At 41.0% G+C, this 25259-nt stretch overlaps 1 protein-coding gene across 2 annotated transcripts in view; it reads left to right on the plus strand.

The window, feature by feature from the left end:
• The window catches only part of FOXN3 (forkhead box N3), a 197058-nt gene that overhangs the window by 153822 nt on the left and 17977 nt on the right, over positions 1-25259 (plus strand). Inside the window, exons 5-6 of one of the 2 annotated variants that reach the window (XM_015426608.1) lie at positions 9491-9556; positions 23978-24086. In XM_015426608.1, coding sequence (XP_015282094.1) covers positions 9491-9556; positions 23978-24086 — 175 coding nt within the window. The remainder of the gene's footprint in view (positions 1-9490; positions 9557-23977; positions 24087-25259) is intronic. The other variant, XM_015426613.1, reaches the window with a different exon arrangement.

Here is a 25259-nt window from a genome sequence, read left to right on the forward strand (position 1 = left end):
AGCAGAAATAGGTGTGTACGGTTAATGCAGTCTGATTTTCTTCATTTTATGTTAGATATTTTCTTATCAAGATGTTTGTCATACAACTTTTGGATTGGATTTAATAGACCAAACATGTTTTGTTTCATTTGTACAGGGACCAAAAAGGTAAATCACATTCTAAACCAGCTGTTTTCCCCTCTACTGTCTGAAAAGGCAACTAGTCCAATTGATTTTTTTAAAAAAACTTTCTTTTTACTCCTTTAGAATTTCTTCTCATCTATACCTTTTCTTGACTGTGCAGAGGAATTTTTGATATTTCTTCTCATCACAGTAAATTCAGGAGCCATCCAAGAGGGAAATTAGGACCTGCACAAGACAATTACATAAGAAAAGAAGGAAAATATATTGAATGAAAAGTTCATTTTGCTAAAAGTGTTTCTAATCTGGGTTCTTTTTGGGGGGTGGGCGTGGGGGAATGTTATGAAGAATTTACCAGCCCCCTTGAATAATTTTGCATGGAACCGGTAACCAATACAGTTAATGCAACTGGGAAACCATTTTATTCAATAGGCTGTTTAAGGTGTATCAGATGTCAGCTTACTGGTAGGGGTTCCAGCTAAATTTGTTGAAAAAATTTCTCACCTTGATGAAGTGTTTGAATTGTCTTGAAAACCATTAGCATTTCAGGTTCATACATACATTAGAAACACAAGGTATCAAATAATGTTTCTGGCTTAAATGGATTGGGGGGGAAGCAGAACATATGAGACTTTTAAATAAAGAAAACTAATTCCCAAAACAATTTTGTTGATGCAAGGCTGCTCTTGTATATTCCCCCATGTTTTAATCTGCTTCAAAACACTTTTAAAAAGCAGCTCATCCTAGCACAATTCAATATGACTCCCTGCGGAGAACATCCGATAACCATTCTTGCAAGAAATGTGTGAGTATCAGGGTCTTCAGCCCTCTGCTTCCTGTGCTCCAGTAGCTTATGGCTGCAGGGCAAAATGAGAGTTGTCAAGTGTTCCAGAGGGAAATGGGATTTAATCTCCATTAGTACCTGTTCTAAGAACTTCATAAATTACTCTGTTGATATTTTGTATGAGGGGGGAGAGTGAGAGAGGTCAGTTACATGTTTAAAGGATAAAGGAGCTGTTCCTCTACTGGGATTACCTTTTGTAGGCACATTGGCTAATAAAGCTAATAGGCTCATCTTTTTAAAAAATATTCAAAATGACTCTCGCATTAATGAACTCTTTGGCAATTAGTTGCTTTTAATCTACTCCTTTAGGAAGAAGTTGCATAAAAATATAGCAGCCGGGATCGGTTTAGCTACTATCTTGCTTTAGTTTTTAGCATCCATAATTACAGATGGGAAAAGGATTTCCCAGATTGCCCATACACCAAAAGCATATAAAATCCTTTTAGAAAATGAAGTGGAAGAAAAACCTCCTTGATACATTTAATGCAATTGCTATGTATCATTTGAGCCAGTACAATATGGAGGTTTGTAGCACATTAGTAGACCAAAACTTTGGGACCTTTGTTTTGTGAAGTACTGCTTATGCATGCCTGAACTTCTCATATAAGTTCAGGTAAAAACTTTGATTTTACTACGCAGGGGGAAAAAATCAGGAGTTCTGTGGTAGTTAACTTCTTTATTAACTTTTAGAGGATTGTTTCCCAAACTTCTGATACTTGTGTCATAGTTTATCAGAACTGAAACTGGAGGCACTCTTCACTTTTGTATCTGAAAATGTTTCATTTTATTAATTCATTTACAAAATCTATACCCTGCCTTTCTGCCCAGTTTGGGCCACCAAGATGGCATCTTTGTACTTTTCTCACTCCTGTCTTTTACACACTTTAGAAATATTGCCTGTTATCAGTAGAGACCACCAGATCCTTATCTGAGGCACTAGCTGCATGCCTATAGCAGTGATTCATACAGAGACACAAAGGACAAGCCTTCTGTGTCTGGGTGGTAGTACAGCTGCATTTCTGTGCTTGGCATGATTACATTTTCCAAATACTCAGTGCAGCATTGTGAAAGAATATGATCTCAGTGAATCATTCAGAGGCACAGCAGGTAACCTTCCTTTGTGTGGTTGAATGTGTGGGTATGTCTGGTTTTCTGGAGCCATTAACCGTACATTAAGTTTTTCTGCAGGAGTAGTATTCCATGTAAACCTTTGGAGGATTAGTTTGTACTACAGGACTTTCAGTTGTGGAACTACTTCCTTTGGGAATCTTGTCTGGCCCAGTCATTACGCTCCAAACGGGGAGGGGGGATGTGTTCCATCACAAGAGTCTCAAGTGTTTCCTGGTGCTCTGTTGACATACCAGATCTGGTTACTGATCAACCCAAGTCTGTATAATGTTATAAGTCAGGACTGCCTGTTCTGTCTCTGTTTCTGCCATGTGACAAATGGGGAAGACCTTATCCACACTAATGAGTATGTCTTTTTTTGCTGCTTGGAGGGTAATGGGACAGAACTGTGGATAAAGAGAGAGCCGTGGAATGTTAAGAAGACAAACAGAGGCCATCAAAGTAAAATACCTGAGAGTCCCAGGAAGTGGCAGAGTTGGAGCCATATGCAGCCATCAGCTAAGCCACGGTGTGTTTTCTCTTATCCATGAGTAAGCATTTTGGCTGAATGCTTAAACCAGGGGTGTCGAACTTATTTGTTATGAGGGCCGGTCTGACATAAATGAGACCTTGTTGGGCTGTGCCATGTGTGTCATAAAATGTGATGCCAGGTAGCAGAGATATAAACTTTATGAAGGACACAAACACAAAGGGTTTTTTTAACTTAAAATAAAAACATGCTTAAAACATTAGCACTTTTGCAATATTTTGTTTATTTAACAGTGTCTGATAACTGACACCTCTTGCTCTGAATTATTACATCAAAATATCTGTGCTGTTGCAATCTTGAGTATGCTGTTCAGGTGTGTATCTGTAAGCTGCAAACCTACAATGACGCAGCACCAGCAGAACTGGAAGAAGAAGCAGAAGACAGCCAGTTCCACGGCGGGCCTGGTAGAAGCCCTCCGAGGGGCCACATGTTTGACGCCCCTGGCTTAAACCATAGTTAGGAATGGGCCATAAACCACAAAACAGAAATAAAGTTGTTTCAAGGGAGTTTAGGTTGCCTTAATATTGAACACACCAAGGGTAAAGCAATTTCTAACCAGCTCTCATCTTGAAAGGTAACAAGCATGTCTCCCTGGAGGTGTATACAGGGAAACATCTAGGGGTAGGGCTTGAGTTGTCGAGCTAAACTATGGCTTCTCTGTATGTTAAGGTTAAAACAGCAGGCCATATTTAAGCATTACATCTGCATCAGGGCTAAGTCTACTGAATGTCTAATCTTTCATATATGCAAAATATGATGATGATCCACTGTAGTCTTGTCTAGTCTGTTACAAGTGCAAGAGCAGATTTCTTGTGTAGGCATATGATCCTACACAGGGTTCCTGTGACAAGGGAGCTTTTCTGGCCTGCTGACTTAGATAGTAAGTTCCTTTTGCTGAACGGTATGGTCATTGTTGAACTAAAAGGCCAGATATAAGGATAATATTCATTAAATGGGTGAGCAGAGATTATTGCAAAAACTATAGTTTATGTTTTATTAAATGTTCTGTTCAGTATACATCTACCACATTTTTAGGCAGTCTGTGGCCCTGTGATGCTTTTATCACTTGTTAGATGCTGTATATAACCATCAGTCCTCAAATGACTGAAGCTCTTTTCTTCTGTAATCATTCAGTTGGTATTTCAGAGAATGAGGGTCCAGTAGATGTAGATTCACTCTAGTGTGAAATTCAGTGTAGCAAAAGCAGGAAGAGCAAAGGTTGAAAGGAGAGAGCTTAACTTCTTCAGTTACTAGTAATTTTTGTAACTCTATCCATTTTTAATTCAGTAGTAAAATGCCATTATCACATACTAAACGTAATTCAACAGCAGTTCTTGTACACAATGAAGAATATAAATAGGAGAAAGATTTCTGTTATCAGCAGTACATATTGTTCAATTATGAACTTCATGAAAACCGTTTTGAAAACACTAACAATGGCTCATTTGAACCTGGGAATTGCTGTCCTAGGAAAGATTAATGGTCTACAGCCTTGGTATCTTCCCAGCGCAGTGTCTTGTACTGGATTATTGTAAAAAGCATATAAAAGCCAGTGTAATTTCAGGCTACTGATGGGCTTTAGATCGCAGAAGAACATTTTATTCTTTCTTGGTGTTAATGACAATTTAAAAATACTGTCCTTTTATGTCACAGTTAGATACCCTGTGCATTTGCCGGTAATTTTTTAATTTTTTAACCGAAGGGCCAATTTTGCAATAATACCTAACAATATCTATTAGCAATTTCTACTTCAGTGTTTAGTTATAGTCAGTTGCTGATTTCAGTAAGTGTGATCAGTGCTATAAAAACCAATGCCAGTGTGCAGCAAATGTTATATATAACTGTCTGCACATACAATACATGGGTGAAACAGGAAGAGAGATGGAATAGTGCTCTATGGATGGAATTGTTGATTGTCACTGAATCTAGTGCACTTGCACATCACATGTGCTTTTCAACTTCCTTGACTACGGCCCTTGATTCATATTCCACCATATGGATTGCACAGAGGTAACAATCTGGGGTGCAAATATTTGGACCAGGATCCAGTAAATCAAGTGTTTTTGGACTTGTGTTTCTTGAATAGCAACCTCCCATAGCATTGCAAACCTCTGCTAAATTGAGGGGACTTTCAAAAAATGCTTATGAAATAAGCATTTTTAAAATTAGGATCGCAACCTCTCCATTGAGAATGTGCAAGCCCTTGGAGTAGCATTTAAAATAATTAATTTAAGAAGGATCGTGCTGGATAAGGTAAGACCAGTGTAATGATTCCTTGTTTTATATATGTGTGTGTGTGTCTTTAAAAGTTTGATTGCATGGCTGTGTGATGGACTAGAGTGCTTGAAGAGACAAGTGTGGTGTGATTGGTGATTGACAGAGAGGGGGAGGGGTTTTAGAAAGGGTTTCTGAGTGGATGAATGGGTATGTCCTTCAGGAGTGACAGTTAGAGGTTTGACAGTTGAAAAGGACAGTTGATAAAGACAGTTGATAAGTTAGTTTGTTCTGAGGTCTGAGGGAGAGAGACAGTCTTGTGTGTGATACAAGAGTTAAGTTCTGTGTATGAAGAAAAGTTGAATGTATAAGGAAACAAAAGTTAAATGAAAGTCTGAGTGACAGACTGGAGTGAAATAGGAAACGTATATGACCCTGAGTAATGAGTTACAAAGTTACTTGAAAAATCCCTGTCAGAAAGGGAGCAGATCTTGTGTGAGACACAACGAAATTGTTAAAATTATTCACATTACTGGTTACATTGTTCTACACTTTTATTTATGAACTGTTTCAATAAATCTTCTTTTATTTAAGTCTGCCAGCTCTGAAAGAAATAATTTCTCAGGAAACACATAGACCCTCATGAGATTTAAAAACTCGACCTACCTATTTATCCAGTGATAGCCAAAAGAAAGTATAAAGGTTTGGAAAGCCTAAAATTTCCTGGTGGCAGCCAAACCTACCCAGTTGAACAAAATAAAAAGAACACTTTAAAGTGAAACCAGGCCTCCCCAGATAAGGGGACATCACAACCAGTGATTTACATAGCCCAACATCCTGCTTTACACTGAAGCCCAGTAGATGCCATGGAAGGCCCACAAGTACAACACAAAGGCCAAATCCTCTCCCAGCCATCCAACAACTGGTATTTAGAGGAATGTTGAAGGTTCCACTTATCCATCATGGGAAATAGCCATTGAAAGACCTATCTCCACAAGGATGTTTAGTAGCATAATCCTAAACAGACTCATCATAGCCCATGGACCTCGATGGACCTAGCAAGGTATAATTGTGTTTAGGCTAGCACTGTTAATCCTTTTCCATTAGCAGCCATTGTCACATCCTGTAGCCATGAGTTCAACAGGTTAATTGTGCATTGTGTGAGAAGGTCCTATTTTAGTGTACCTGTCTTGAATTTACTGGTCGTAGGCTTCCCTGAGGTATGTAGCATGATGGAAGAAGGAGAAAATAGGTTGCAGTCAGGACCACCATGCAAATTGTGTTAAATATACCTTTCTCGAAATACTTGTGTGTCTAAAAGTTAGATGTGATTCAGAAGGCCTGAAGATTTGCTCCTCCCTTTATCGTATGGGCTCGGTTTCTTTTTACATGCAAGAAAAAGAAATCTGTAATTCAATTTGACTTCACAGTAAGAAGTGTATCTGTGACATTCCATCTCTACAAAAGTTTTGTATGTGTGCATCTTTCTCTGCCCATAAACGTCTTTTCTTAGGCATTGTCATTTGAACATTTGGAACATATTTTAAAATACTGTTAAACAGATTGTTCTTCTGGAGACAGAACAGGGAAGTGTATCTTTTTAAAATAAAAATAAAAATGTGCTGTGAAACTTTTAATCCATTGTTACTTCACTTGGTTGGTAACACTCCATGATTCACAGAATCTAGGGGCAGCAACTGATTTAACAATATTGAAACCCCATTTTTAAATTGTTCTTTCTATACAGAACCTGCTGGAGATAAAATTGTAATACCATAGCAAACTGACTGTTGGCATATTGATTTTCTACCACCTTTGGAGTTTAATCTTAAATGGTGTGCTACAGATAACATATCTTGGTTTCTCTGGCTATGTACATAATTATTCCTAACATTAAAGGTACTAGCCTGCCTTTATGACCATGAAGGCAACACCACACCCACTGGCAAGGTAAGGGTCTCTGCATACTTGTGGGGACTCCCCAGATGTTCAAAACACCCAGAATAATGCAATGAGGACCAAGTATGACCTCAGGAGGCACAATGAAAAGAAAACCAGTCTGGGGATGGGGGCAAGGTAGCTTTCTGAAGCCCCTTGGGGAAATCATACAATCCTGGAAGGGGAGATTTTGAAGAGGATTTCCAGATAGTTCCCATTCCCACAGCTTCTTATGGGCTCCCAGAACTGGTGGTAATAAATAGGGCAGTGATATAGGAACATTCACTAAGTATCTATTCCTACATACTTGGGGGACTTCCGAGGTATGTAAAAAAATTATAACTATTTTTAAAAAATGAAAAAGAGACACACAAAAATCCACCAAAGCCCTCCAGTGGGAACAGGATTTTAGAAACAGTTACATGCCCTTGAACAGATGAAAGAGGAGTTATAACGCTTAAAGCTTTCCAAGCTGAACTCCCTCTGGTTGCAAGCACTGGTTGCAAGCACCCATGAAAGTTGAGTCCACTCTTAAAGACTCTGAGAGTCTCTGCAACTGGTGGTAGAAAGTGCTATCAAGTTGCAGCTGACTTATGGTGACCCCAAAGGGTTTTCAAGGCAACAGATGTTCAGAGGTGATTTGCGATTGTCAGCCTCTGCGTAGTGACCCTGGACTTTCTTGGAGGTCTCCCATCCAAATACTAACCAGGGCCGACTCCGCTTAGCTTTTGAGATCTGATGAGATCAGGCTATTCAGGTCAGGGCACTCTGACTGTACCCATCAAAGGAATTTGCTCCATCTTTTCAACCTAAGAGATCACATTCAGTGATGCAATAATACAAGGATTACCCCATATGAATCCTCAAGCAGAAAAGCTGTCTGAACAGGACTGTGCACCAGGAACACTTGTGGGATGTTCTGAAAATATTACCCCAACCAAAGAGTACTGCAGGACGCTGTGTCCGATGTCCATTGCAGCCAGCACAGATTTTCTTCTCTAATGAGCCTGGACTTTGTGACCTCTTCTATCTGTGTCTGTCTCCATGGGGAACTGGGCAACAGGCATGAGCTTACAGAAGGCTGCCTTCCCTTCTAGAACAGATAATCAGTGCAAATCAGCGCAGAAGGAATGTTGTGTGGCAGTAAAGCTTCTAGCTGATCCTGTGTTTATTGTGTTGCCAATCAAAACTGTGTCAGCAGCAGCATCTAAAAAGGAGTTGAAAGATGACCTAGGGAAAGTGTGTTTGTGTGTGTACGTGTCTGTTTGTCTGAAGTAGCCATTACAGTCTTTTACATTGTGCAAGGTCTGTATTTATTAATAGATTGTAGGGCTTTTATACTCCATTATGTTATTACCCTTGAAATTGAACTGCGTTTATAACAAATATGAAACATGTATTTTTAACGCTAAAATGTGATTCTCCAACAATAATACCCAAAATAAAGTGCCAAGAAGCTATTAACGGCAAATTGAATTTTGTGGTATGTAATTTAGTATAAATAGTGACAAGTATTTCCCCCCCCCCCACCTCACCCCGAGTCCATTAGTCATTCAGTTTAGCAGTACAGAGGCTGCAGTCAACAAGGGTGTGCATTTTTATGTCTGCTTCAATTGCACACTTCATTTATTTGGACAGGGCATAGGCGGCGTTCTCTGTCACACGGCATCACTACACGATTAGCAAGTTTCGCCCTTAGGGCAGCTGAGACGCTTTGCCGGGGCAGATGTTCTTTTCAGCGTATTCACTGGCCGCTCTTGGTTGTTTACCGTTGTCATGGTTACCTCGATTTCCATGGCAGCCGTGCGGCCTCCTCTTGGAGACAAGGAATATAGTTATAAAAGGATCATATTTTGCTCTGTGTCCCTTACTTGCCATCTGTCAACTGACTGCGCGCGACGGATTCAGCAACCGATTAAGGATAACAGCAGACGACTGATTATCCTTGTATTAAAAGTAACAGTGTGCCTGATGCAAATGGTTTGGGGTACTGCTCTAGTTTTCTACATTTTTAAAAAAAGTTCTCTGTAAAGATATGGTTTAAATTCTTGGTAGTACAGGAAAGAACAAGACCAAATGCCATAGTTGGTGTATGGCCTGAGTAGGGTTACTCAGACTATCTTAGTCTACTGATTATTTCCTCCTCCAGCTTTGTGACCTGTCTACTGCACACAGCCTTTGAAGTAAGGTGTTAAGTGTGTGATCCATCCCCCTGCAGAGAGGTAGCTTCCTCACTCTGAGGGATTGTCATAGAGCTTGAGTAGCTCATAAGCAGGCAAGAGGGAGGATTGGGTGGAGACAGGAGAGGTACATATGCATTTCTATCCCCATAGGGGCCTGATGAACTCCTCATATATATACTGATATAGGAAAGAGGGGAGCTCTGTTGAGCCCTCTGGTATTCAATTTGCGTGCAGACACTGCGTCTGTAGGGATCATCTTGTAATCGCTAACAAAATAAAATCTCAGTAGTAGCTTGAGACTGATGAAACAGCAACTGCACACTCCCATGGATTGCAAAGGGATGGCAAATTTCAGCACAGGGTGCTTATTTGAGATCGTATGCAACTTCAAAATTAAATAAATTATAGGCATTTTCTGTTCCCAATAATCTTTAGTAGCTCTTTCACTGTTGAGGTTCCGTTCATTCTAGAAACTAGAGGGGGGAGGAATTGGCCCATTTGTAAATTAATATATTTATTGGTTGATTTTTCCAGATCCTGACATTGATGCTGCCACTGCCATGATGCTTTTGAATACTCCCCCTGAGATACAAGCAGGTTGTGAGTAGATATTTCTATAGCCTATAGCACCATAGATATGTAAGCCTAACCTTCTATCTCTCATAAGGGCACAGTCAACAGGGGTGTTCCCCCCAAAAAGGGCACAGTCAACAGGGGTGTTCCCCCCCCCAAAAGAAAAAGTGGTTCTGATAGAAAATAGAAAGTTATCAGGCGATTACTAATTTTTTTCCTACTAAGTGTCATTTTTAGTTGTTATCCTTGTTCATAAACCATATATGTTTAATGAATAACAACTATTGTACATATCTAATTCACATGAGTAGTTAAATGTGCTTGATATGTACAACTATAATTCATACAGCAATTGGATGTTGCGTATTTCTCCCTAGTTGTCCCTAGTTGTCCTTATTCAGCTATCTAGACACTAGGAGCAATGTTTCGGAAGAAAGACTTGGCAAAGGAAGTGGAATAGAAGACTCCTCCTACTTTGTTTCCGGAACCATTTGCATCTGTTCTGTCCTGTACTACCCTTGATAACCCAGTTCTGGCAGGCTGCAGTTCCCTTCATTTACAGGTCAGAGTGAAGATGGAAGGAGTTGAGCTCCGACCATGTTACATAGAGTTCCCTTCTTACCTGCAGGTCTTGATCCTCCATATGTATGTATCTAATTCATGTGAAAAGTAAAATGTGTTAGGTACACAGCTCTATATCAGTAAGTGAAAAGTATTGCCCTTCTATAGAACAGATAAGATAGTACCAAGAGTCACATTCAGAAAAGTAAGCTTTGCATCTGATCTCCCACGCTTTGGGAGGGTATCAGGTCCATTTAAGGGCAAACACTTGAAGAAAGGAAGAATTAGAACTGAATTCAATCCTTTAAATAGAGTGTCTGGCTTCAGATGGGACCAAAAAATGTGGCTTGTCATTATGAGAGGTGCCTTGAAAGTTTTCAGGCTCATGCATAGTCTCTCACAACAGTTTAGTGACTGAAGACTTACATTCACATCACAGGTTACGGCTTGTAAATGAAGAACTCTTTAAATCTCTGAACCCATACATAAACCAAAGGATTTAGAAGCATTGTTTCTCTAATGAGAAACATAGTTTGTTGCACCTGATTCTATACAATGTTAACTCACATAGTTAAATCAGAAATGTGCATAAAAACAGAATTTGCCTAAGGAGAACCCAAGCACGTTATTTTTGTAATAGGAGTAGCGGCATTTTCCTAGGTCTTTCCTTCTTCCCTTGTGGAATAAAAGTACCACTAGAGAACTTTTTACCGGATTATAAACATGAAACTATTTGACACTGAAAACTCTAACTTTTGCCTGATTTGTGCACTGTATTTTCTTCTGATCTGTCCAATCTTTCCCTCGAGTACACACGGAGAAATGAACAATGCAGACCAGGCAATCATGAATATGTCCAGCAGCAATTCCATTATTATGGTGGCTAGAGAAAGGGTGATTGTGGAGTTTGCCTGGTTTGCACAATATGTTTATTCACATGAGGTGATGCTTAAGGAAGGCTGAAACTATTCAAATGCAGGAGATAATGTATTGTGCACACTAGTCTTTAGTGACCCTTTTTCTAAAATACAATAAACCCAGAAGAGTTTGCATATAATAGCTCTTTGATAGGTCTTAGGCAGTTAATTTGCTTTTCCAAGAACTGATCTTGCAATGTGTGAAAGTAGTGAATACATTTTATGTATAGTGTGTAAATGACTAAATCTCCCCCTTTCCCCCCCTATATTCCTAAATTTTACTACTTTTACTTATCTTTTTGGCTTTCTCTTTTTATTTACTAGAAAGATTAATGAGATCCAGTGTTCTCTGACATTATTTATGTTGTAAATAAATAAATAGCTAAGCAGGAGTGGTAGATCTAGAGGACCACTTATGGAACAGATTCTCCTCCCCCTTTTTCCTGTTGTAATCCATTCCCTCCCCAAAAAGTAGGTTCAGGGGAGGGATCCTTGAGGTTACCCTTAGCAGCAGCAGGAGTGTATTGTTGGGGATCTGAAGGGGAAGGGAGGGAAATGCAAAAAAAATCTAGCCATGAGTGGAAGGACTGATCTAGAAGAGGGTGCCTGGATCTTACCCAAGGTCGACAAAATGGAATAAGCCTCAGTTTCATTAAAGGAGCACAGTTAAGGTACAAAGGAATTAGGCAACAAAAGTGATGCATTCCTTCCCTTTCATGTACTTTCTTCAACAATATCCTAAATAAAGGAAAGTATATACGTAGCATCTCTGTATGCATACCTGCCTACTGGACATTTTCAGTCTTTGTGATAATCTCCAGCTGAAAGGTAAGCAACTGCACTTTTTAACAACACATTATTATTTAATACAGATCACACACCATATAATGCACAATAGTTTGCACTGCTAAAAGAAATACTCTCTTTCAGCCCTCAAAATTAATTCTGCAGAGAGATTCCTAATGTTGGCACTGACAGAACCCAAATGGAGCTGTTAACTCTTCCATCTAGTAGAATGTCCTTTCCCCCCCATCAATGTCAGGCCATTTTTGCACTATTTGTCTCTGGAAAATTACCTATGAAGCACTAAGCCCTGAAGAAGAAACCCACCTATGGCATACTTTCAGTCAGTGGGTAGGGAGACATGGTCATCTTTAATTCATAATTCTTCATATAAGGGAGAAGTTTTGGTGGGTAAAGACATGCTGGTCAGCAACACCATGGAGGACTTTTTTGAAATAAGGAGAAAGGGTTTGTGTTGGATACATAGGGGGATGGGAACTGAAAAGAGATTTTTGAGGAGATTTGTAGGGATTTTTGAGATGAAATTACATGGTATGAAGGTCAAGAAGGGTGATTGTTTTGGGCAGTGGAGTTCTGAATAGTCTTCTCCCTCCTGTTTGGTAGATTTGTTTACATGATCAGTTATCTGGAGAGACGTCTTTCAGCACCTGGCTTGCTTATACATTCAGGGGTGGAACCAACATCTGAAGTGAGATGAATAACCACACAACTCCTGGCAGCATTGCAGCTATTATCTCTCTGTCATTTTGTGTTTTTGTTTTAATTTTGAAATGTTTATTAAGATCAACTATAGCATATCAAAACATACAATAACTGCAAAACATTATGCAGGAGTCTTGAAAATCCGAAATTACAAACCAATCGGTTAGTCACCAACAAAACATTAACATACATCTACAGTTATAACAAGGCGGTATCAATTCCGTTCACCTTTACAAAAGTGCTGTTTAAACCATAAATTCCAATGAATTGAGTCAAGTCTGTTGCTCTGGTATGGGAGCTAAGTCTTTCATCCCTGAATAATGACAATATAAAAATATAGCAGGGCTGTTATCACTGGCAAATGAAGCTCACAATTCCATGGAGAAACACAGTAACCTGCAAATGACACAGCTTTGGAGAAAATGGCTTCTAGTTTAGAATTGCTTGAGCATTATCATCTTGTAACAACATAGCCAAGTCCAGTATCTAAGTAAAGGGGGGAACCATATAGGTAACCCCTTTTCACACATGCACAGTGGCTTATCTTCAAAGAAACTACCATATGTACTGTATTGCTAACCTCTTTTTAAAAGCAGCGGCATTTGTAAATCAGCTTAAGGGGAACAGGAAGAAGGTTTCTATTGTTTGGAGAAGTACAAAATCCCTGCTGTACATTCAGATCTATTCCTGTGTCTCTCTAAATGAATAGTTCTACTCTCCAAAGTTCTTTGTGGCCATGAAACTTGATAGAGAGCAGGTTGTCCATCCCACTTACTGTTTGCTCCACTGTGGGGAGCTGCTAGCTCACTTATCAGAAACTGACAGATACTGGATGTTTGTAAACCTGTGCAATTTGATCTGTGGTGTACCGTGAATAAAGTTCCAAGAGCAGAAAAGTATTGTGTGCATGAAAAATTCCTTTCACAAAGGTTCGATGCAAGCAGAGAGAGAGAGAGAGAGGTTATAAACAAATGCAGATATAAGGTACAGATATGCCGGCATGTTGCCGATAGAAATTCCTTGGAGGCTGATGGCAGTGGTTCAGGTTTTTAAAAGGACAGTTTGCTAAGGAGTAAGTAGGTTTGAGGAGTGATTTAATGCTGTGGGTTAAACAACAAATACAGTAAGAGCCTTAAAAGATGCCACACTTCAGCCAAAAAAAAAAGGTCCAAACAGAGATTTCAGTGTGAAGCTGCTGATTTCATACACAGATTTAACACTGTCTTATTTGGTCTATCTTAATAGAAAAGGGTTAGTTCATTTCAGAAAATAATTCTCCCCCTGTGGGTGTTATTCATTTGCTGTGCTTATTTTGTATGTATGTGGGTGGGTGTGCATGTGCTTGCATGCCTGGAAGTCATGGCGACTTCTGACGACCCCTACTGGGTGCTTGGACATTTTTCAGAGAGGTGGCTTAATAGCCTGCCTCTGTGTCCTGAGTCCTGGTATTCTCTGAAGGTCTCCCTTCCAAGTAGTTGCCAGGGTCAGCCCTGCTTAGCTTCTGAGATCTGATGAGATTGGGCTTGCCTGAACTATCCAGGTCAGGGCTTTTGCTGTGCTTATTGATCACCACCCACCCACATTGATTGGATCACTTACAGTGCAGTCCTGCACACTAAAATTGGACAGGCCAGAGAAACTTTGCTGCTGATATGAGTCTTGTTTTTCTTCATGCTCTGCATAAGGATTGCATCATGCTTGTCTCTGGGACTGTCAGGCCGCTTAGCGTCACTTTGAAATAACATTCCCACCCCACCATCATCCTCTGCCTTTCTTCCTTTTGTACCTGTTTGTGAAGAGTAGCACCAGATAAGGGTAACACTTCATGCATCTGATGATGTAGACCCTGGTTTATGAGATTTATTCTGCAGTAAATCTGCTACTTTTTATGGGGCTTGGATGGGACTTTGTCCACTGTTTAAATAAAAATAGGAAAAAGGGGCAACATGAACATAAGTAGAGTTTTGAGATTGAAGTGCGGTAATAGTGAATGTGGGAGCCAGTGGGAGATGTTTTGAGAGATCGAGTGGAGGATAAATAAAGTGCAGGGATATAATTGGGATGGGGGACGAGGAAAAGAAGAAGAGGAGATTGGATTTATACCCTGCCATTCACTACCTGAAGGAGTCTCAGAGCAGCTTTTTTGAGGGCCGCTCTTGAGAGAACTTGTGACTGATCCAAGATCACACCCGCAGCTGCATTTGGAGGAGTGGGGAATAAAACCCGGTTCTCCCAGATTAGAGTCTGCGCTGTTAACCACTACACCAAACTGGCTCTCAATAATAAAGAATAAAGGAGTTGGCAAAGTGAAGAAATCGGTATTACAGGGGAAAGTTCCTAGTTGAGAGAATGGCAGACAGCTGAAGTGTTTGTCTACAAAATGTATATCCTACCTTTTTGCCAACATCCCAAACAAATAAGAAAATTACTATTGTGGAGCAGTATGGAAGTAATGTTCCTGTTTGCTTGGTGATAGGTAAGCAGGAACTTGCATTAACATCTAAGGTTGCCAACAGACCAAGCAGAGAAAAATGTAATGTTCCTTTAATAAAGGCTTGATGTGTGGCCTCTGTTAAAGGTACCCCCCCCCTCTCCAGGCAGTTGGCATCTGTCATCCTGTTATGTGACTTTGACATTTTATTGTGTGAATGCAACCCCACTAACATCACCTCATTTCTAGGGCATGAATTTCTACCATCCAGCTTCAGCCATGGTCATTTTCAGTGTTGATAACCATAGGAAAAGCTAACTACTTAAACCATGATCTGATCTGTGGTTTAAAGCTGTTTCAAGTCTTGGGTTAAGTGGGAATTCTGGTTAGCTGAAACTGTATGGTTACCTCCCATGCTAATTAAGGTTAACAGATTTGCGTTGTGACAGTACTTTGTGTTCCTAAAGGGAGAGGATTGGTGAAGGGAATGTACTGTCCCACTGTCTTCTCCCAGTTGCCTACCTATGGCTAAGCAATCTGGAATGATGCACCTGCGTAAAATGATTGCAGCCTACCTGTCAAGCTACAGCCCTCAGAACCTAGCCATGGGAGGGGACATTTCACAAAGGAAACAAAGGCAGTTCTGTGGAATGCTCTTGAACAGACTATCAGGCGGCTTCCTTTGGCCTAGTTCCAGCTTCACTGAGATAATCCTTGTTTAAACTGGTCATGTGGTGGTGTTCTTCCATTGTAAAACATCTGCTAGAAATATTAGGGGGGAAAGCCCAAGTGTTTAGTGGGATGGCTTTGGGGTGACATTTTCTCAGAAAATCAAATAGTGTGTTTGAAGAAATCTCTTTAAAATTACTTGTTCTGAGGATTAAAGCAGCACTACATCAAGCAGGTTGAATGTGTCACACTCGGCAATTATTTGCTTACGGTGTATACATATTTCATACAATTCATGAATACTGTGTTCATATTACATTCTCCTTTTTCAGTATTGTGCCTGTGATATTAACTAGAAGATGGATACTAAGGGTCTGCCCAGAAATTAACTAGAAGATGGATACTAAGGGTCTGGCTAGGCATTACAGCCATGCATGAATGCCACCCATGTATGTCTGCCCAGAAATGTCAAGCAAAAGAAACATTATACTACTGCCTCACAAGTAAGGTTACCTCCTTCAAGATGGAGGCTGGAGGTCTCCTGGGATTACAACTGATATCCAGACTACAGAGAGCAGTTATTCTGGAGGAAATTGCAGTTTTGGGGGGAGACTCTGTGGTACCCTGTGGAACTCTTCTGGGTTCTGCTCTACAGGAGGAGGTGGTCTGTTCTGCAGCCCACTGCAGTCATCTTGCTAAACACGTTGCAGATAAAAATCACTCACATCCACTCCAACTTGGTCTCTACATTAGCAATGACAGGATGAGATGGTCCCAGGATGCTGATTTGTCCAGTTCTATGGGATACATTTCAGGTTGTCCAGTCTATGGATATGGACAGGATTCTTGGAAGGTTGAGACCTATCATCTGCTTGTATAAACCTTGATCCTCCTGGCTGCTTAAATCTGCAGGGGAGGAGCTGGTGAACTTGGTACAGGTGACGATAAACAGCTCCCTGAGATATGAGGGGTGGTTCCTCCTGCTTTGAAGTGATCGGTGATGCATCCATTTCTTTTAAAAAACCCTACTCTGGACTCAGGAGAATTGAATAACTATTGTCGAGTCTCAAATGTACCATTCTTGAGCATGATGATTGAGTGAAGGGTGGCTGGACAACTGAGATTCCTGGATGAAATGGATCTGTTTCAATCTGGTGTCAGGCCTGGTCATGGAATGAAACATCCTTGGTTGCCCTGGTGGATGACCTGCACCAAGAGATGGACAGGGTGAGTGCAACCCTGTTAATTCTCCTTGATCTCTTGGTGGCTCTTGGTAGCATCGATCATGATATCCTTCTGGACTTCCTTTCTGGGTTGGGACTAGGAGCCATTGTTCTGTGGTGGTTTCAGTCCTAGCTAGAAAGTAGGTTTCATTGTTTGGTGCTGTGGGATTGCTGCTTTGCCCCTTGGCCTCTAGCATGTGGGCTCTCACAAGGTTTTCAACATCTACATCAGTATGCTGGAAGAGGTCATCTGGAGATCTGGGCTAAGTTGCCACTAATATACAGGTGACACTCTGTTCTATCTCACACTTCTAGCAGATCCCAGAGAGGCTGTAGAAACCCTGAATTTGGGCCTGAATGCAGTTTTGGAGTGGATGCAGGCTAATAAACTGAAGGTTAATCCCGACAAGATGGAAGTACTATTGGTGGACGGAAGGTCTGACCCAGGTTTTACGGTGTCACCCATTCTGGATGGGGTTGTACACTGGAAGGAACTGCCCGTAGTCTGTGGTTGCTGCTGAACCTAGGCCTACTGCTGGATAAGTGTCTTTTACCAGTTTAAACTGGTTAACCAGCTGTGGCCTTTCCTGGGCAGAAAAGATCAAGCCACTGTGATGCATGCCATTCTTAAATGCAGGTTAGACTACTACAATGCTCTCTTTGTGGGGTTGCACTTGAAGACTGCTTAGAAGTTAGTGGGAATGTTGACTGGACTAGTATGCTGTGGCTAGAATGTTGACTGGAGTGGGTTGTAGGACCTCTACAGCCTTATTATATCTACACTGTCTCTCAGTTTGATTTCAGAATCAATTTATGGTGCTAGTTTGGGGCCAGCATAATTTCTCCCATATGAACCTACCCATCCAATCAGGTAATTTGTGGAGGCCTTGCCCTGCTTCAGGTGCCTCCACCATCTGAGGCTAGAAAGGGCCTTCTCAATCATGGTGCACAAACGTTGGAACTCCTTCCCCAGAGTAAGAAGTGAGGAGAGGTGGTTTGCCATTGCCTTCCTCTGCATAGCAACCCCAGTCTTCCTTGGTGGTCTCCCATCCAAGTACTAACTGTGGCCGACCCTCCTTAGCTTCCAAGCTCTGACAAGATCAGGCTAGTCAAGGCTGTTCAGACTGCTGTCTTTTATATACTTCATTTAAAATGCTGTTTTGATGTGGAAATGTTCTAATGTTTGCCACCTTGGGGATCTTATTCCAGCGGAAAGGCAGCATAGAAATAAATAATAAATATCCCCACTGAGCTCCCTCCTCTCCCCAGACTCCTCCCTACCTAGGAAGCAAATCATGCCGTGAACTTGCTGAAGCTAAGCCGTTCCCACCAGTGTCTGGATGGGAGACTGCCTGGGAACCAAATGTGCCTCATCTCCAGTGCCTGGGAACAAAGGGGGCAGAAATGTATTGTTTCTTTTGCTATCTGTTGCCGGAGATGTGCACAGGGGAAAGAAGCAAGTCAGCAGCAGGCACCCTTTCCTTGTATTATCTAGGCAGACTGTTAGATTGACATTTATTAAGACACCCTGTATGCTGCTCTTCTGCCTGCCTGTCTTGTAATTCTGATTGGCAGAAGGGTGGTCATGTTCAAATGCTTTGACTCCCATGAAACCATGTGTGGAATTGCTCTTTCCAGGAATCCGTAGCAATTTACATTTCCTTTTATTTCAAAATGGAACTTCTAGGGAATCTGTCGGTAAGCTGACTGGTTGTATGATTTGATTGTTGCTTGTTTTATGGGTGGGCAGTATTTGGAGCTATTGTCTCTAACTGCATTCATTTTAGGGCTCAATTTTTTTTGTACTTTCCTTGTAATCTGTTTCAAGAGGCCTTTTGGAGGTCAAAAGGCAAGGTAAATATTGAATAAATAAATGTTGCATGAAACTTTGCCCGAGTGCAAATTGTATTTTGCTTTTTAAGCTAAGTAGGTGTTAAGGAAGTCACCTAACTTTACAAGGGAAATGTGATTGAGGCAAAAAAAAATCACAACTGTCACTTATTTTGAAGTTGCTAATTTCGATTTTGAAGCAGTCTATTATGATTTAGTGCTCTGAAAGTCAGCTTTTTAAAAGGGTTTATCTGCTGTTTTATCTGACATATTCTGTTGCGCTCCCAAACCAGCTGTGGATGAGATGCTGAATACTGCTGCAGTTTCTAACACTTTATGTCACACCTGAGTCTTAGAAAAGAACCAGGATATTTTAATTTAGATAATAATAGAACATTTAAAAAACAACAAACTGATTTTTCCCCCATTAATGTACAGACATTGTTGCTGTAAACACTAGATATTTGAGAACGATGCATAGCTCTAGAGAATGGGGCTAGTCAGTTTTTCTACATTGTCTTACCAATCTGAATTCCGGTAAGAAGTCCTTGGTATTTTGTAGACCTTAAACATCCTTAAACACCTTGACACTGTGTTCGGTCTCTGCATAGGTTAGAATTCTCTACCTAAAACACTGATTAGCAATTTACTTTCCTTGAGAGCACAGTGTGGGCCAGTGTGTTAGCCCTCCTTCCACAATGTGACTTTCCACTTTGTTGTCAGAGCTGTTTTTGCTTTTATCTCTAGGTTAACAATGGGGCGAGGGGACCGATGGACTTCAGTCAGCCAGATCAGGCTGAGGGTCTCCAGTTCACCACCCCTTCTTGGGACTATGAATATGCCAAACTTCAGGAATACATGAGGCTTCATAGTTTTAAAAAGTGCTGTATCACCTTGGATATTTTTCATATTTATCTTTTAATATATTTGCCTATCTATGGATTTTGATTTAGGGTTGCCAGCTCCAGATTGAGAAATGCATGGAGATTTTGGAGCCTGAGGTGGGTGGGGTTTGGGGAGAGGAGGGACTTCAACAGTGTATAATGCCATAGAGTCCACTTCCCAAGGCAGCCATTTTCTCCAGGTGAATTAATCTCTGTCGCCTGGAGATCTCCAGCAACCACAAGGAAATCTGCAACCCTATTTTGATTTCATATCTTTGGAAGGATTTTCTTTGAGTAGTACAACACGTATTTCCTTGTGCTTTATTTCACAAATCAAATGTTGAGTACATTTCTACTCAGAGATTTTAGCTTTTAAGAGCTTCCAACAGCTTTAATGTTTAGGGCTGGTCAGTAAAATCAGTTTTGGCAAGGGAACTTTCTCCACTCAGTTGTCCAGTGAGTATGATATGCTTGGAGAAAATCCCAGGTGAACATTTTGCATTTTGCAACAACTTCCCCAGCCTTAGGCAGTACCAGCGTTTATCCATGTATCATTCTTTTGCACAGTAGTTTCTCTGTTCATGGCCACCTGTGAATAGAACGTGACATCTAAAACGGCACTGTGAGCCATGCTGTAGACTTTGGGGAAACATGCTTGCTCGTATAATAATATAAGGCCGAGTAGTTCCTCCCTTCCAAAATTCTTACAGCACAGAATGATCATCCTCAAGCACAACTGCCTGCTCCTGTAGAGCTACTTTTTCTGTGGTGTTGCGAACAGTGGTTCTGTGCCACCACTCCTAGGACAGTACCCAAACGAACACCACATTTTCATGCTGGAATCTAAAGAGCTACTCCAAACACACTCAGAGGCTTGTTTGAGCTACTTTAGTTTAGTTGTGAGTTATTTTAGCTTAGTTGAAAAGCAGATGTCCAGGCTTGTCACAACTGCTTTGGAAACTCACTCTGGCCTCAAAATCAATAAGAAGGGCTGTGGCTAAGCAGCAGAGCATCTGCTTGGCATGGAGAAGGTCTCAGGTTCAATCCCTGGCATTTCCAGTGGAAAAGAACAGGCAGCAGGAGATGTGAAAGACCTCTGCCTGAGATCCTGGAGAGCTGCTGCCAGTCTGAGTAGACAATAGTGACCTTGATGGACCAAGGGGTCTGATTCAGTGTAAGGTAGCTTCATGTGTTCGTGTGTGCATTCAATTCGCCATGCACATGCAAAGCACACATATGGTTTCACAGAATTGGTTTTGCAAACTTGGCAGTTGTTGTATAAGACCGGCAGAGAGTTCAGCATCCACCTTCTCCAAAATAGATGGTATAGATAGGGATTCTGGGGCAAGTGATGCTCTGTCTTCTTGGTGCTGGGGGGGGGTCAACAGTGGGAGGGCTTCTAATGTCCTGGCCCCACTGGTGGACCTCCTGATGGCACCTGGTATTTCTGGCCACTGTGTGACAGAGTGTTGGACTGGATTGGCCTTTGGCCTGATCCAACACTGGCGTCTCTTATGTTCTTAAAAGCAGGCCGTTGAATTGGGTGGCACTCTAATACTTGGGTACATAGTTTTGATAAAGAGCTTCCTCAACATAATTGGAGAGAACGGTCATTTAATTTTTTTTTTTTAAGTAAAGAAAACGGTATAGCCAGAGCAGAAACAGTCATTTTCTTAATAGGGTCTTTTAGTTAGGGCATTGTGAAGCAGATTTAGTAGCATAGGGTAAGAAGAGCTCCTGCTACAACTTTAGGTCCTTCGTTAAGTGCAGTCAAGCCAATTCAGTTTAGATGGAAAACTGTACACAAGTACTTGAAAAATAAGCCTATAAAAGCTAATGCAGAAATAAAACTAGGGTCTTTTAATGTGCTAGGACAGTTTGGTTGCTGTAGATTAAGGGATTGGCAGTTTCTGTATGATTTGGAGGCATGTTTATAGGCATGGAAGTGGGGGCATTGGCTATAGTTCTGCCAGCAAAGGAAGACTGTTAAGTGCGTAATGCTGAATTCTAACTGTGTTCACCTCTTACCTCTATGTTGCCTTTTCCAGCCAAGCACTGTTCTCCCAGCTGAGTTGTTTAAAGTAAACTTGGAGAGAGAAACCTCTGTGAGATGAACCACAGACAGATAGCAGGCTTTGCGTTCCTCCGCCTTGCCCCATTTTTATTTTCAACATCAGTTGTACCCACCACTTCTCTTTCTAAACATTTGAGGTTTAAACCTGTGGAATGGCTTTACTCTCATCTCTTTTTACCGTAAGATCAGAGTTAGGTGTTCAGCTGTAGACCTGTGTCTGGGAACATGGATTACTGTTACACACCTGCAAAGTGGAACATGAGGGAATGTTTTGCCATGGAGGACTGGTTTGAGGACCACTAAAGACTCTTAGCCCTTTAATTGCTTGATGCTTCCCCATGCCATTCCCTTTCCCCAACTTTGATTCCAGACCCAGGTTTGCCAAGGGGAGAGGGGATGAGGCACTGTAGGGCAAAGTGGCAAGCCAGACAGATGGTTAAGCACCCTCCATCCTACCTGTTGTTCCTTCCCCCACTCACCAGACAAGTAATAGGGGGGGGGGGGAATCGATATGAGATGCTAAACAGAGCAAGAACAAAAAGAAACTTTTCTGGCTTTTTCTAAATATGACATAATTAAAAGAATTAAAGCTCTCATTCTAAGATGGACCTAGTTGTTTAGCTCCTGTTTAATGACTGATATTGTAAAGAAAAATACCTTTCCTACAGTAAACATTGTCAGGGGGCAGATGATAAATGGGTTGACAGCTCCCCTGGCAATTGACCTTACCTACCTTGGGAGGTTTGCCTCTTGCTTGGCTGTGCAATTAGGTAGGGGTATAAAGTACTTCCCTTGAATCACTGCTTGGGCCACCAAAGTATTGGATAGCCTTACTACTGGGTTGTGACTCACAGAATGTGATATGCTTCTGTGCTCCTAGTCTATAATCAGGTAAGCATGGGAGAGTAACTGAAGACGTGAGGCAGTCCCTGTTAAGACAACAACAACAAAATCTATTCTGTAGAAAAATTGAGATAATTTTGCAAATTTGGTGTAGATGTTTATAGTTATCTCTGTTTTTGTAAGGAATACATTTTTTGTCGTTGCGTTAACAGAGAATGCTTCACATGTCGAAGGCAGTTTAAATACTGAAGGCACGTGGCATACTTCTGAAGTTTCTCATCAATTTATGCAATGGGGAAATATCATTCATACATTCTTGTCTGGAGGTGTAGATGTTTTTCATGTACCTCTTCCGAGGTATGCCTTTTGTTTATCTGATGAATATCTGGTTTCCGTTTGAAAACCACCCTATATGGTATAGGAGCCGATGTCCTGTTCATGTGGAATGCAAATGAAATGTGCAGCCTGGGACTGTAATTCTTTGGGGGCGAAGTTTGAAGTGTTGGGTATATGGGAGCCTAAGTGGTGAGCTATGCTACCTCTAAGCTGTAGAGTCTTGTGAGCGAAAATTCTACTTTGTGAGCTATGTGCATTAAAGTTGTGAGTGAGCAGTAGACAAAAATATGCAAGCTGGAGGCTAAAAAACTGTGAGCTAGCTCACCCTAACTCAGCTTAGAGGGAACACTGGTGGTGAGCAAAATAGAATCTGAGTATATTTCTTAATATATATGGCACAGAAGATGAAGCAACTGTCTTAATTTGATGGAGTTTGAGTAGCATTGTAACAGTCTTAACTCCTTATCACAAGCTAGGTTTTTTCCATCTTTGAGTTCAAGTTTTAAAGGCCACGTGCTTCAGTCCTGGGAGAAGAGCCACCTATCAGATCTTTGAGCCGTACACTTAAATGCACGCAAGCATTATGTGAGAGCAGGCAATGATGCAGATCTTGCTACCAAATCCAGTGTCCCTACTTTAAAAGATATATTATCTAGCTGTTAAGTTATTGTTTTTTAAAGGATCTGGTTACGCAGTTAAAGTTCTCTATATTGGCTCACGCTTTTGTCTTAGCTCAACTCTGTTAGGCACTGAACCAATACATTTCTAGTTGCCCAGGCTTTTAACAAAGGGATTCCATCTTTTGTAGCTGCCTCGCGATCAGTTCCTATCCTGCAGACTGTTTTATCAAAGTCAATTCGGACTGCTCTGTTTTAAGCACTTTTATACTCGGGCTTGTTTTTATTAGCTGCTTTTAGTCATATTGATTTTTTTTTCATTCTTATTGATACAATTTGGTTTTTTAAATTGTTTTGATTAGTTTATTTGTGAGCTGCCTAGAGTAGGTTTGGAAGGCAGCATACAAATTTTCCTTTGCACTTTAAATGTTCAATGGACTCTTAACCCTTCTCTGGCTGCTCTGAGGAGACTGGAATCACATGAAGCTTGATGCTTAATCAGCAGCTCAGTTCATGCTCTTCTAATTTTTCTTTTTTCCTTGTATTTTGCTTTTTAGTTCCTCCCGGGGTGATACAAAATGGAGCTCGCATTCTGAGTCGAGGAATCTTCCCCGGAGTTAGACCACTGCCAATAAACCCTATCGGAAGCATGGCTGCTGCAGTAAGGTAAGGACACAGGACACTCGCTGGCTGCTCTAAAACAAGCGCTGCTTCTCTGCATCTTCCAGCCATTTCCATGCAGCTCCCTACATAGTTTCCACTCACTTCGTGTGGTAATGGCCACTGTGGTAGCCAAGGTGGTGAGAGCTTGACAACTCCGGTAAAGAATTGCAACAGTTATTGCAAACTGGTGAATATATATTTAAAAATTGCTTTTCTTTTCAATAAAACCAGTACTCTGGCCATGCTTAGTGCATGAAAGAAACAGCCTCTCATCTTTACAAACATTAGTATAAAATATTTTCCAACAAACAAACATATCCAATCCATCTGTGTATATGTATTTTGTCGCAGGATAGTTTGAGCAGTGGATCTTGCAGGCTGCCTACCCCAAAGCAGTTGCTACTCCTTGTAAAAGGCATCAGACAAGGCTGGAGTTATGGCTTTCACTGAGTGAAAAGTCATGTCTTGAGTTCGGGTCCTGTGTTTGTCATTCCATGAAATGCTTTCACAAGGAATGCAGCCATATGGACCATTGGATCACAAGAATATTTATATACAAATAATTACTACTGTGCTCGCAATGTATGAGGTCTAGCTAAGCATTCGATCAACGTGCTTAAATATACTTTGTTGCTGCATTATATCTCCCAGTTTCCTCCTGTTTAAGCCATTTGGACTGTTTTCTTTTCACATGATAATTGAATGACTGAATTGCATTGTTTCTCGGTTTCTGTACTCCCTGACTTGGCTGCTGGCCATGGAGCCAATTAGTAAGTGATCTTGCGCAGTTGTTTCATCTTTGGGTGTCCAAAACAAGGTGCAGAAGAATGGGAATTGTAAATAGCTCTTTTGTTCCAGACTGATCTGTAAATGGAAATTTTTAGTCCATGAATCATCATTATCTTGCACTAACCTTGCCTTGACGGTACATGGTTTTTTACAACAGCTCTTATTTTTATATTATTTGTCATTGTTATCCCCCCCCCTTTTTTTCTTCTTCAATTTTATTAGGAAACGCAAACATTATTTCCATATTACAAAAGCTTATTTTCAGCCATGGTAGATTCTGGGAAACCAACATGAGAAATCAGTTTGATAGTGCAACAGGATGAGTTTATGGTCATATGAAATTAGGGCTGCCAGGTCCCCCGGGAGGGTGGAGGTTCCCCCGCTAAA

Source organism: Gekko japonicus, unplaced genomic scaffold, assembly GCF_001447785.1.
Source record: "Gekko japonicus isolate JY-2015 unplaced genomic scaffold, Gekko_japonicus_V1.1 scaffold198, whole genome shotgun sequence".
NCBI classification, from domain to species: domain Eukaryota; kingdom Metazoa; phylum Chordata; class Lepidosauria; order Squamata; family Gekkonidae; genus Gekko; species Gekko japonicus.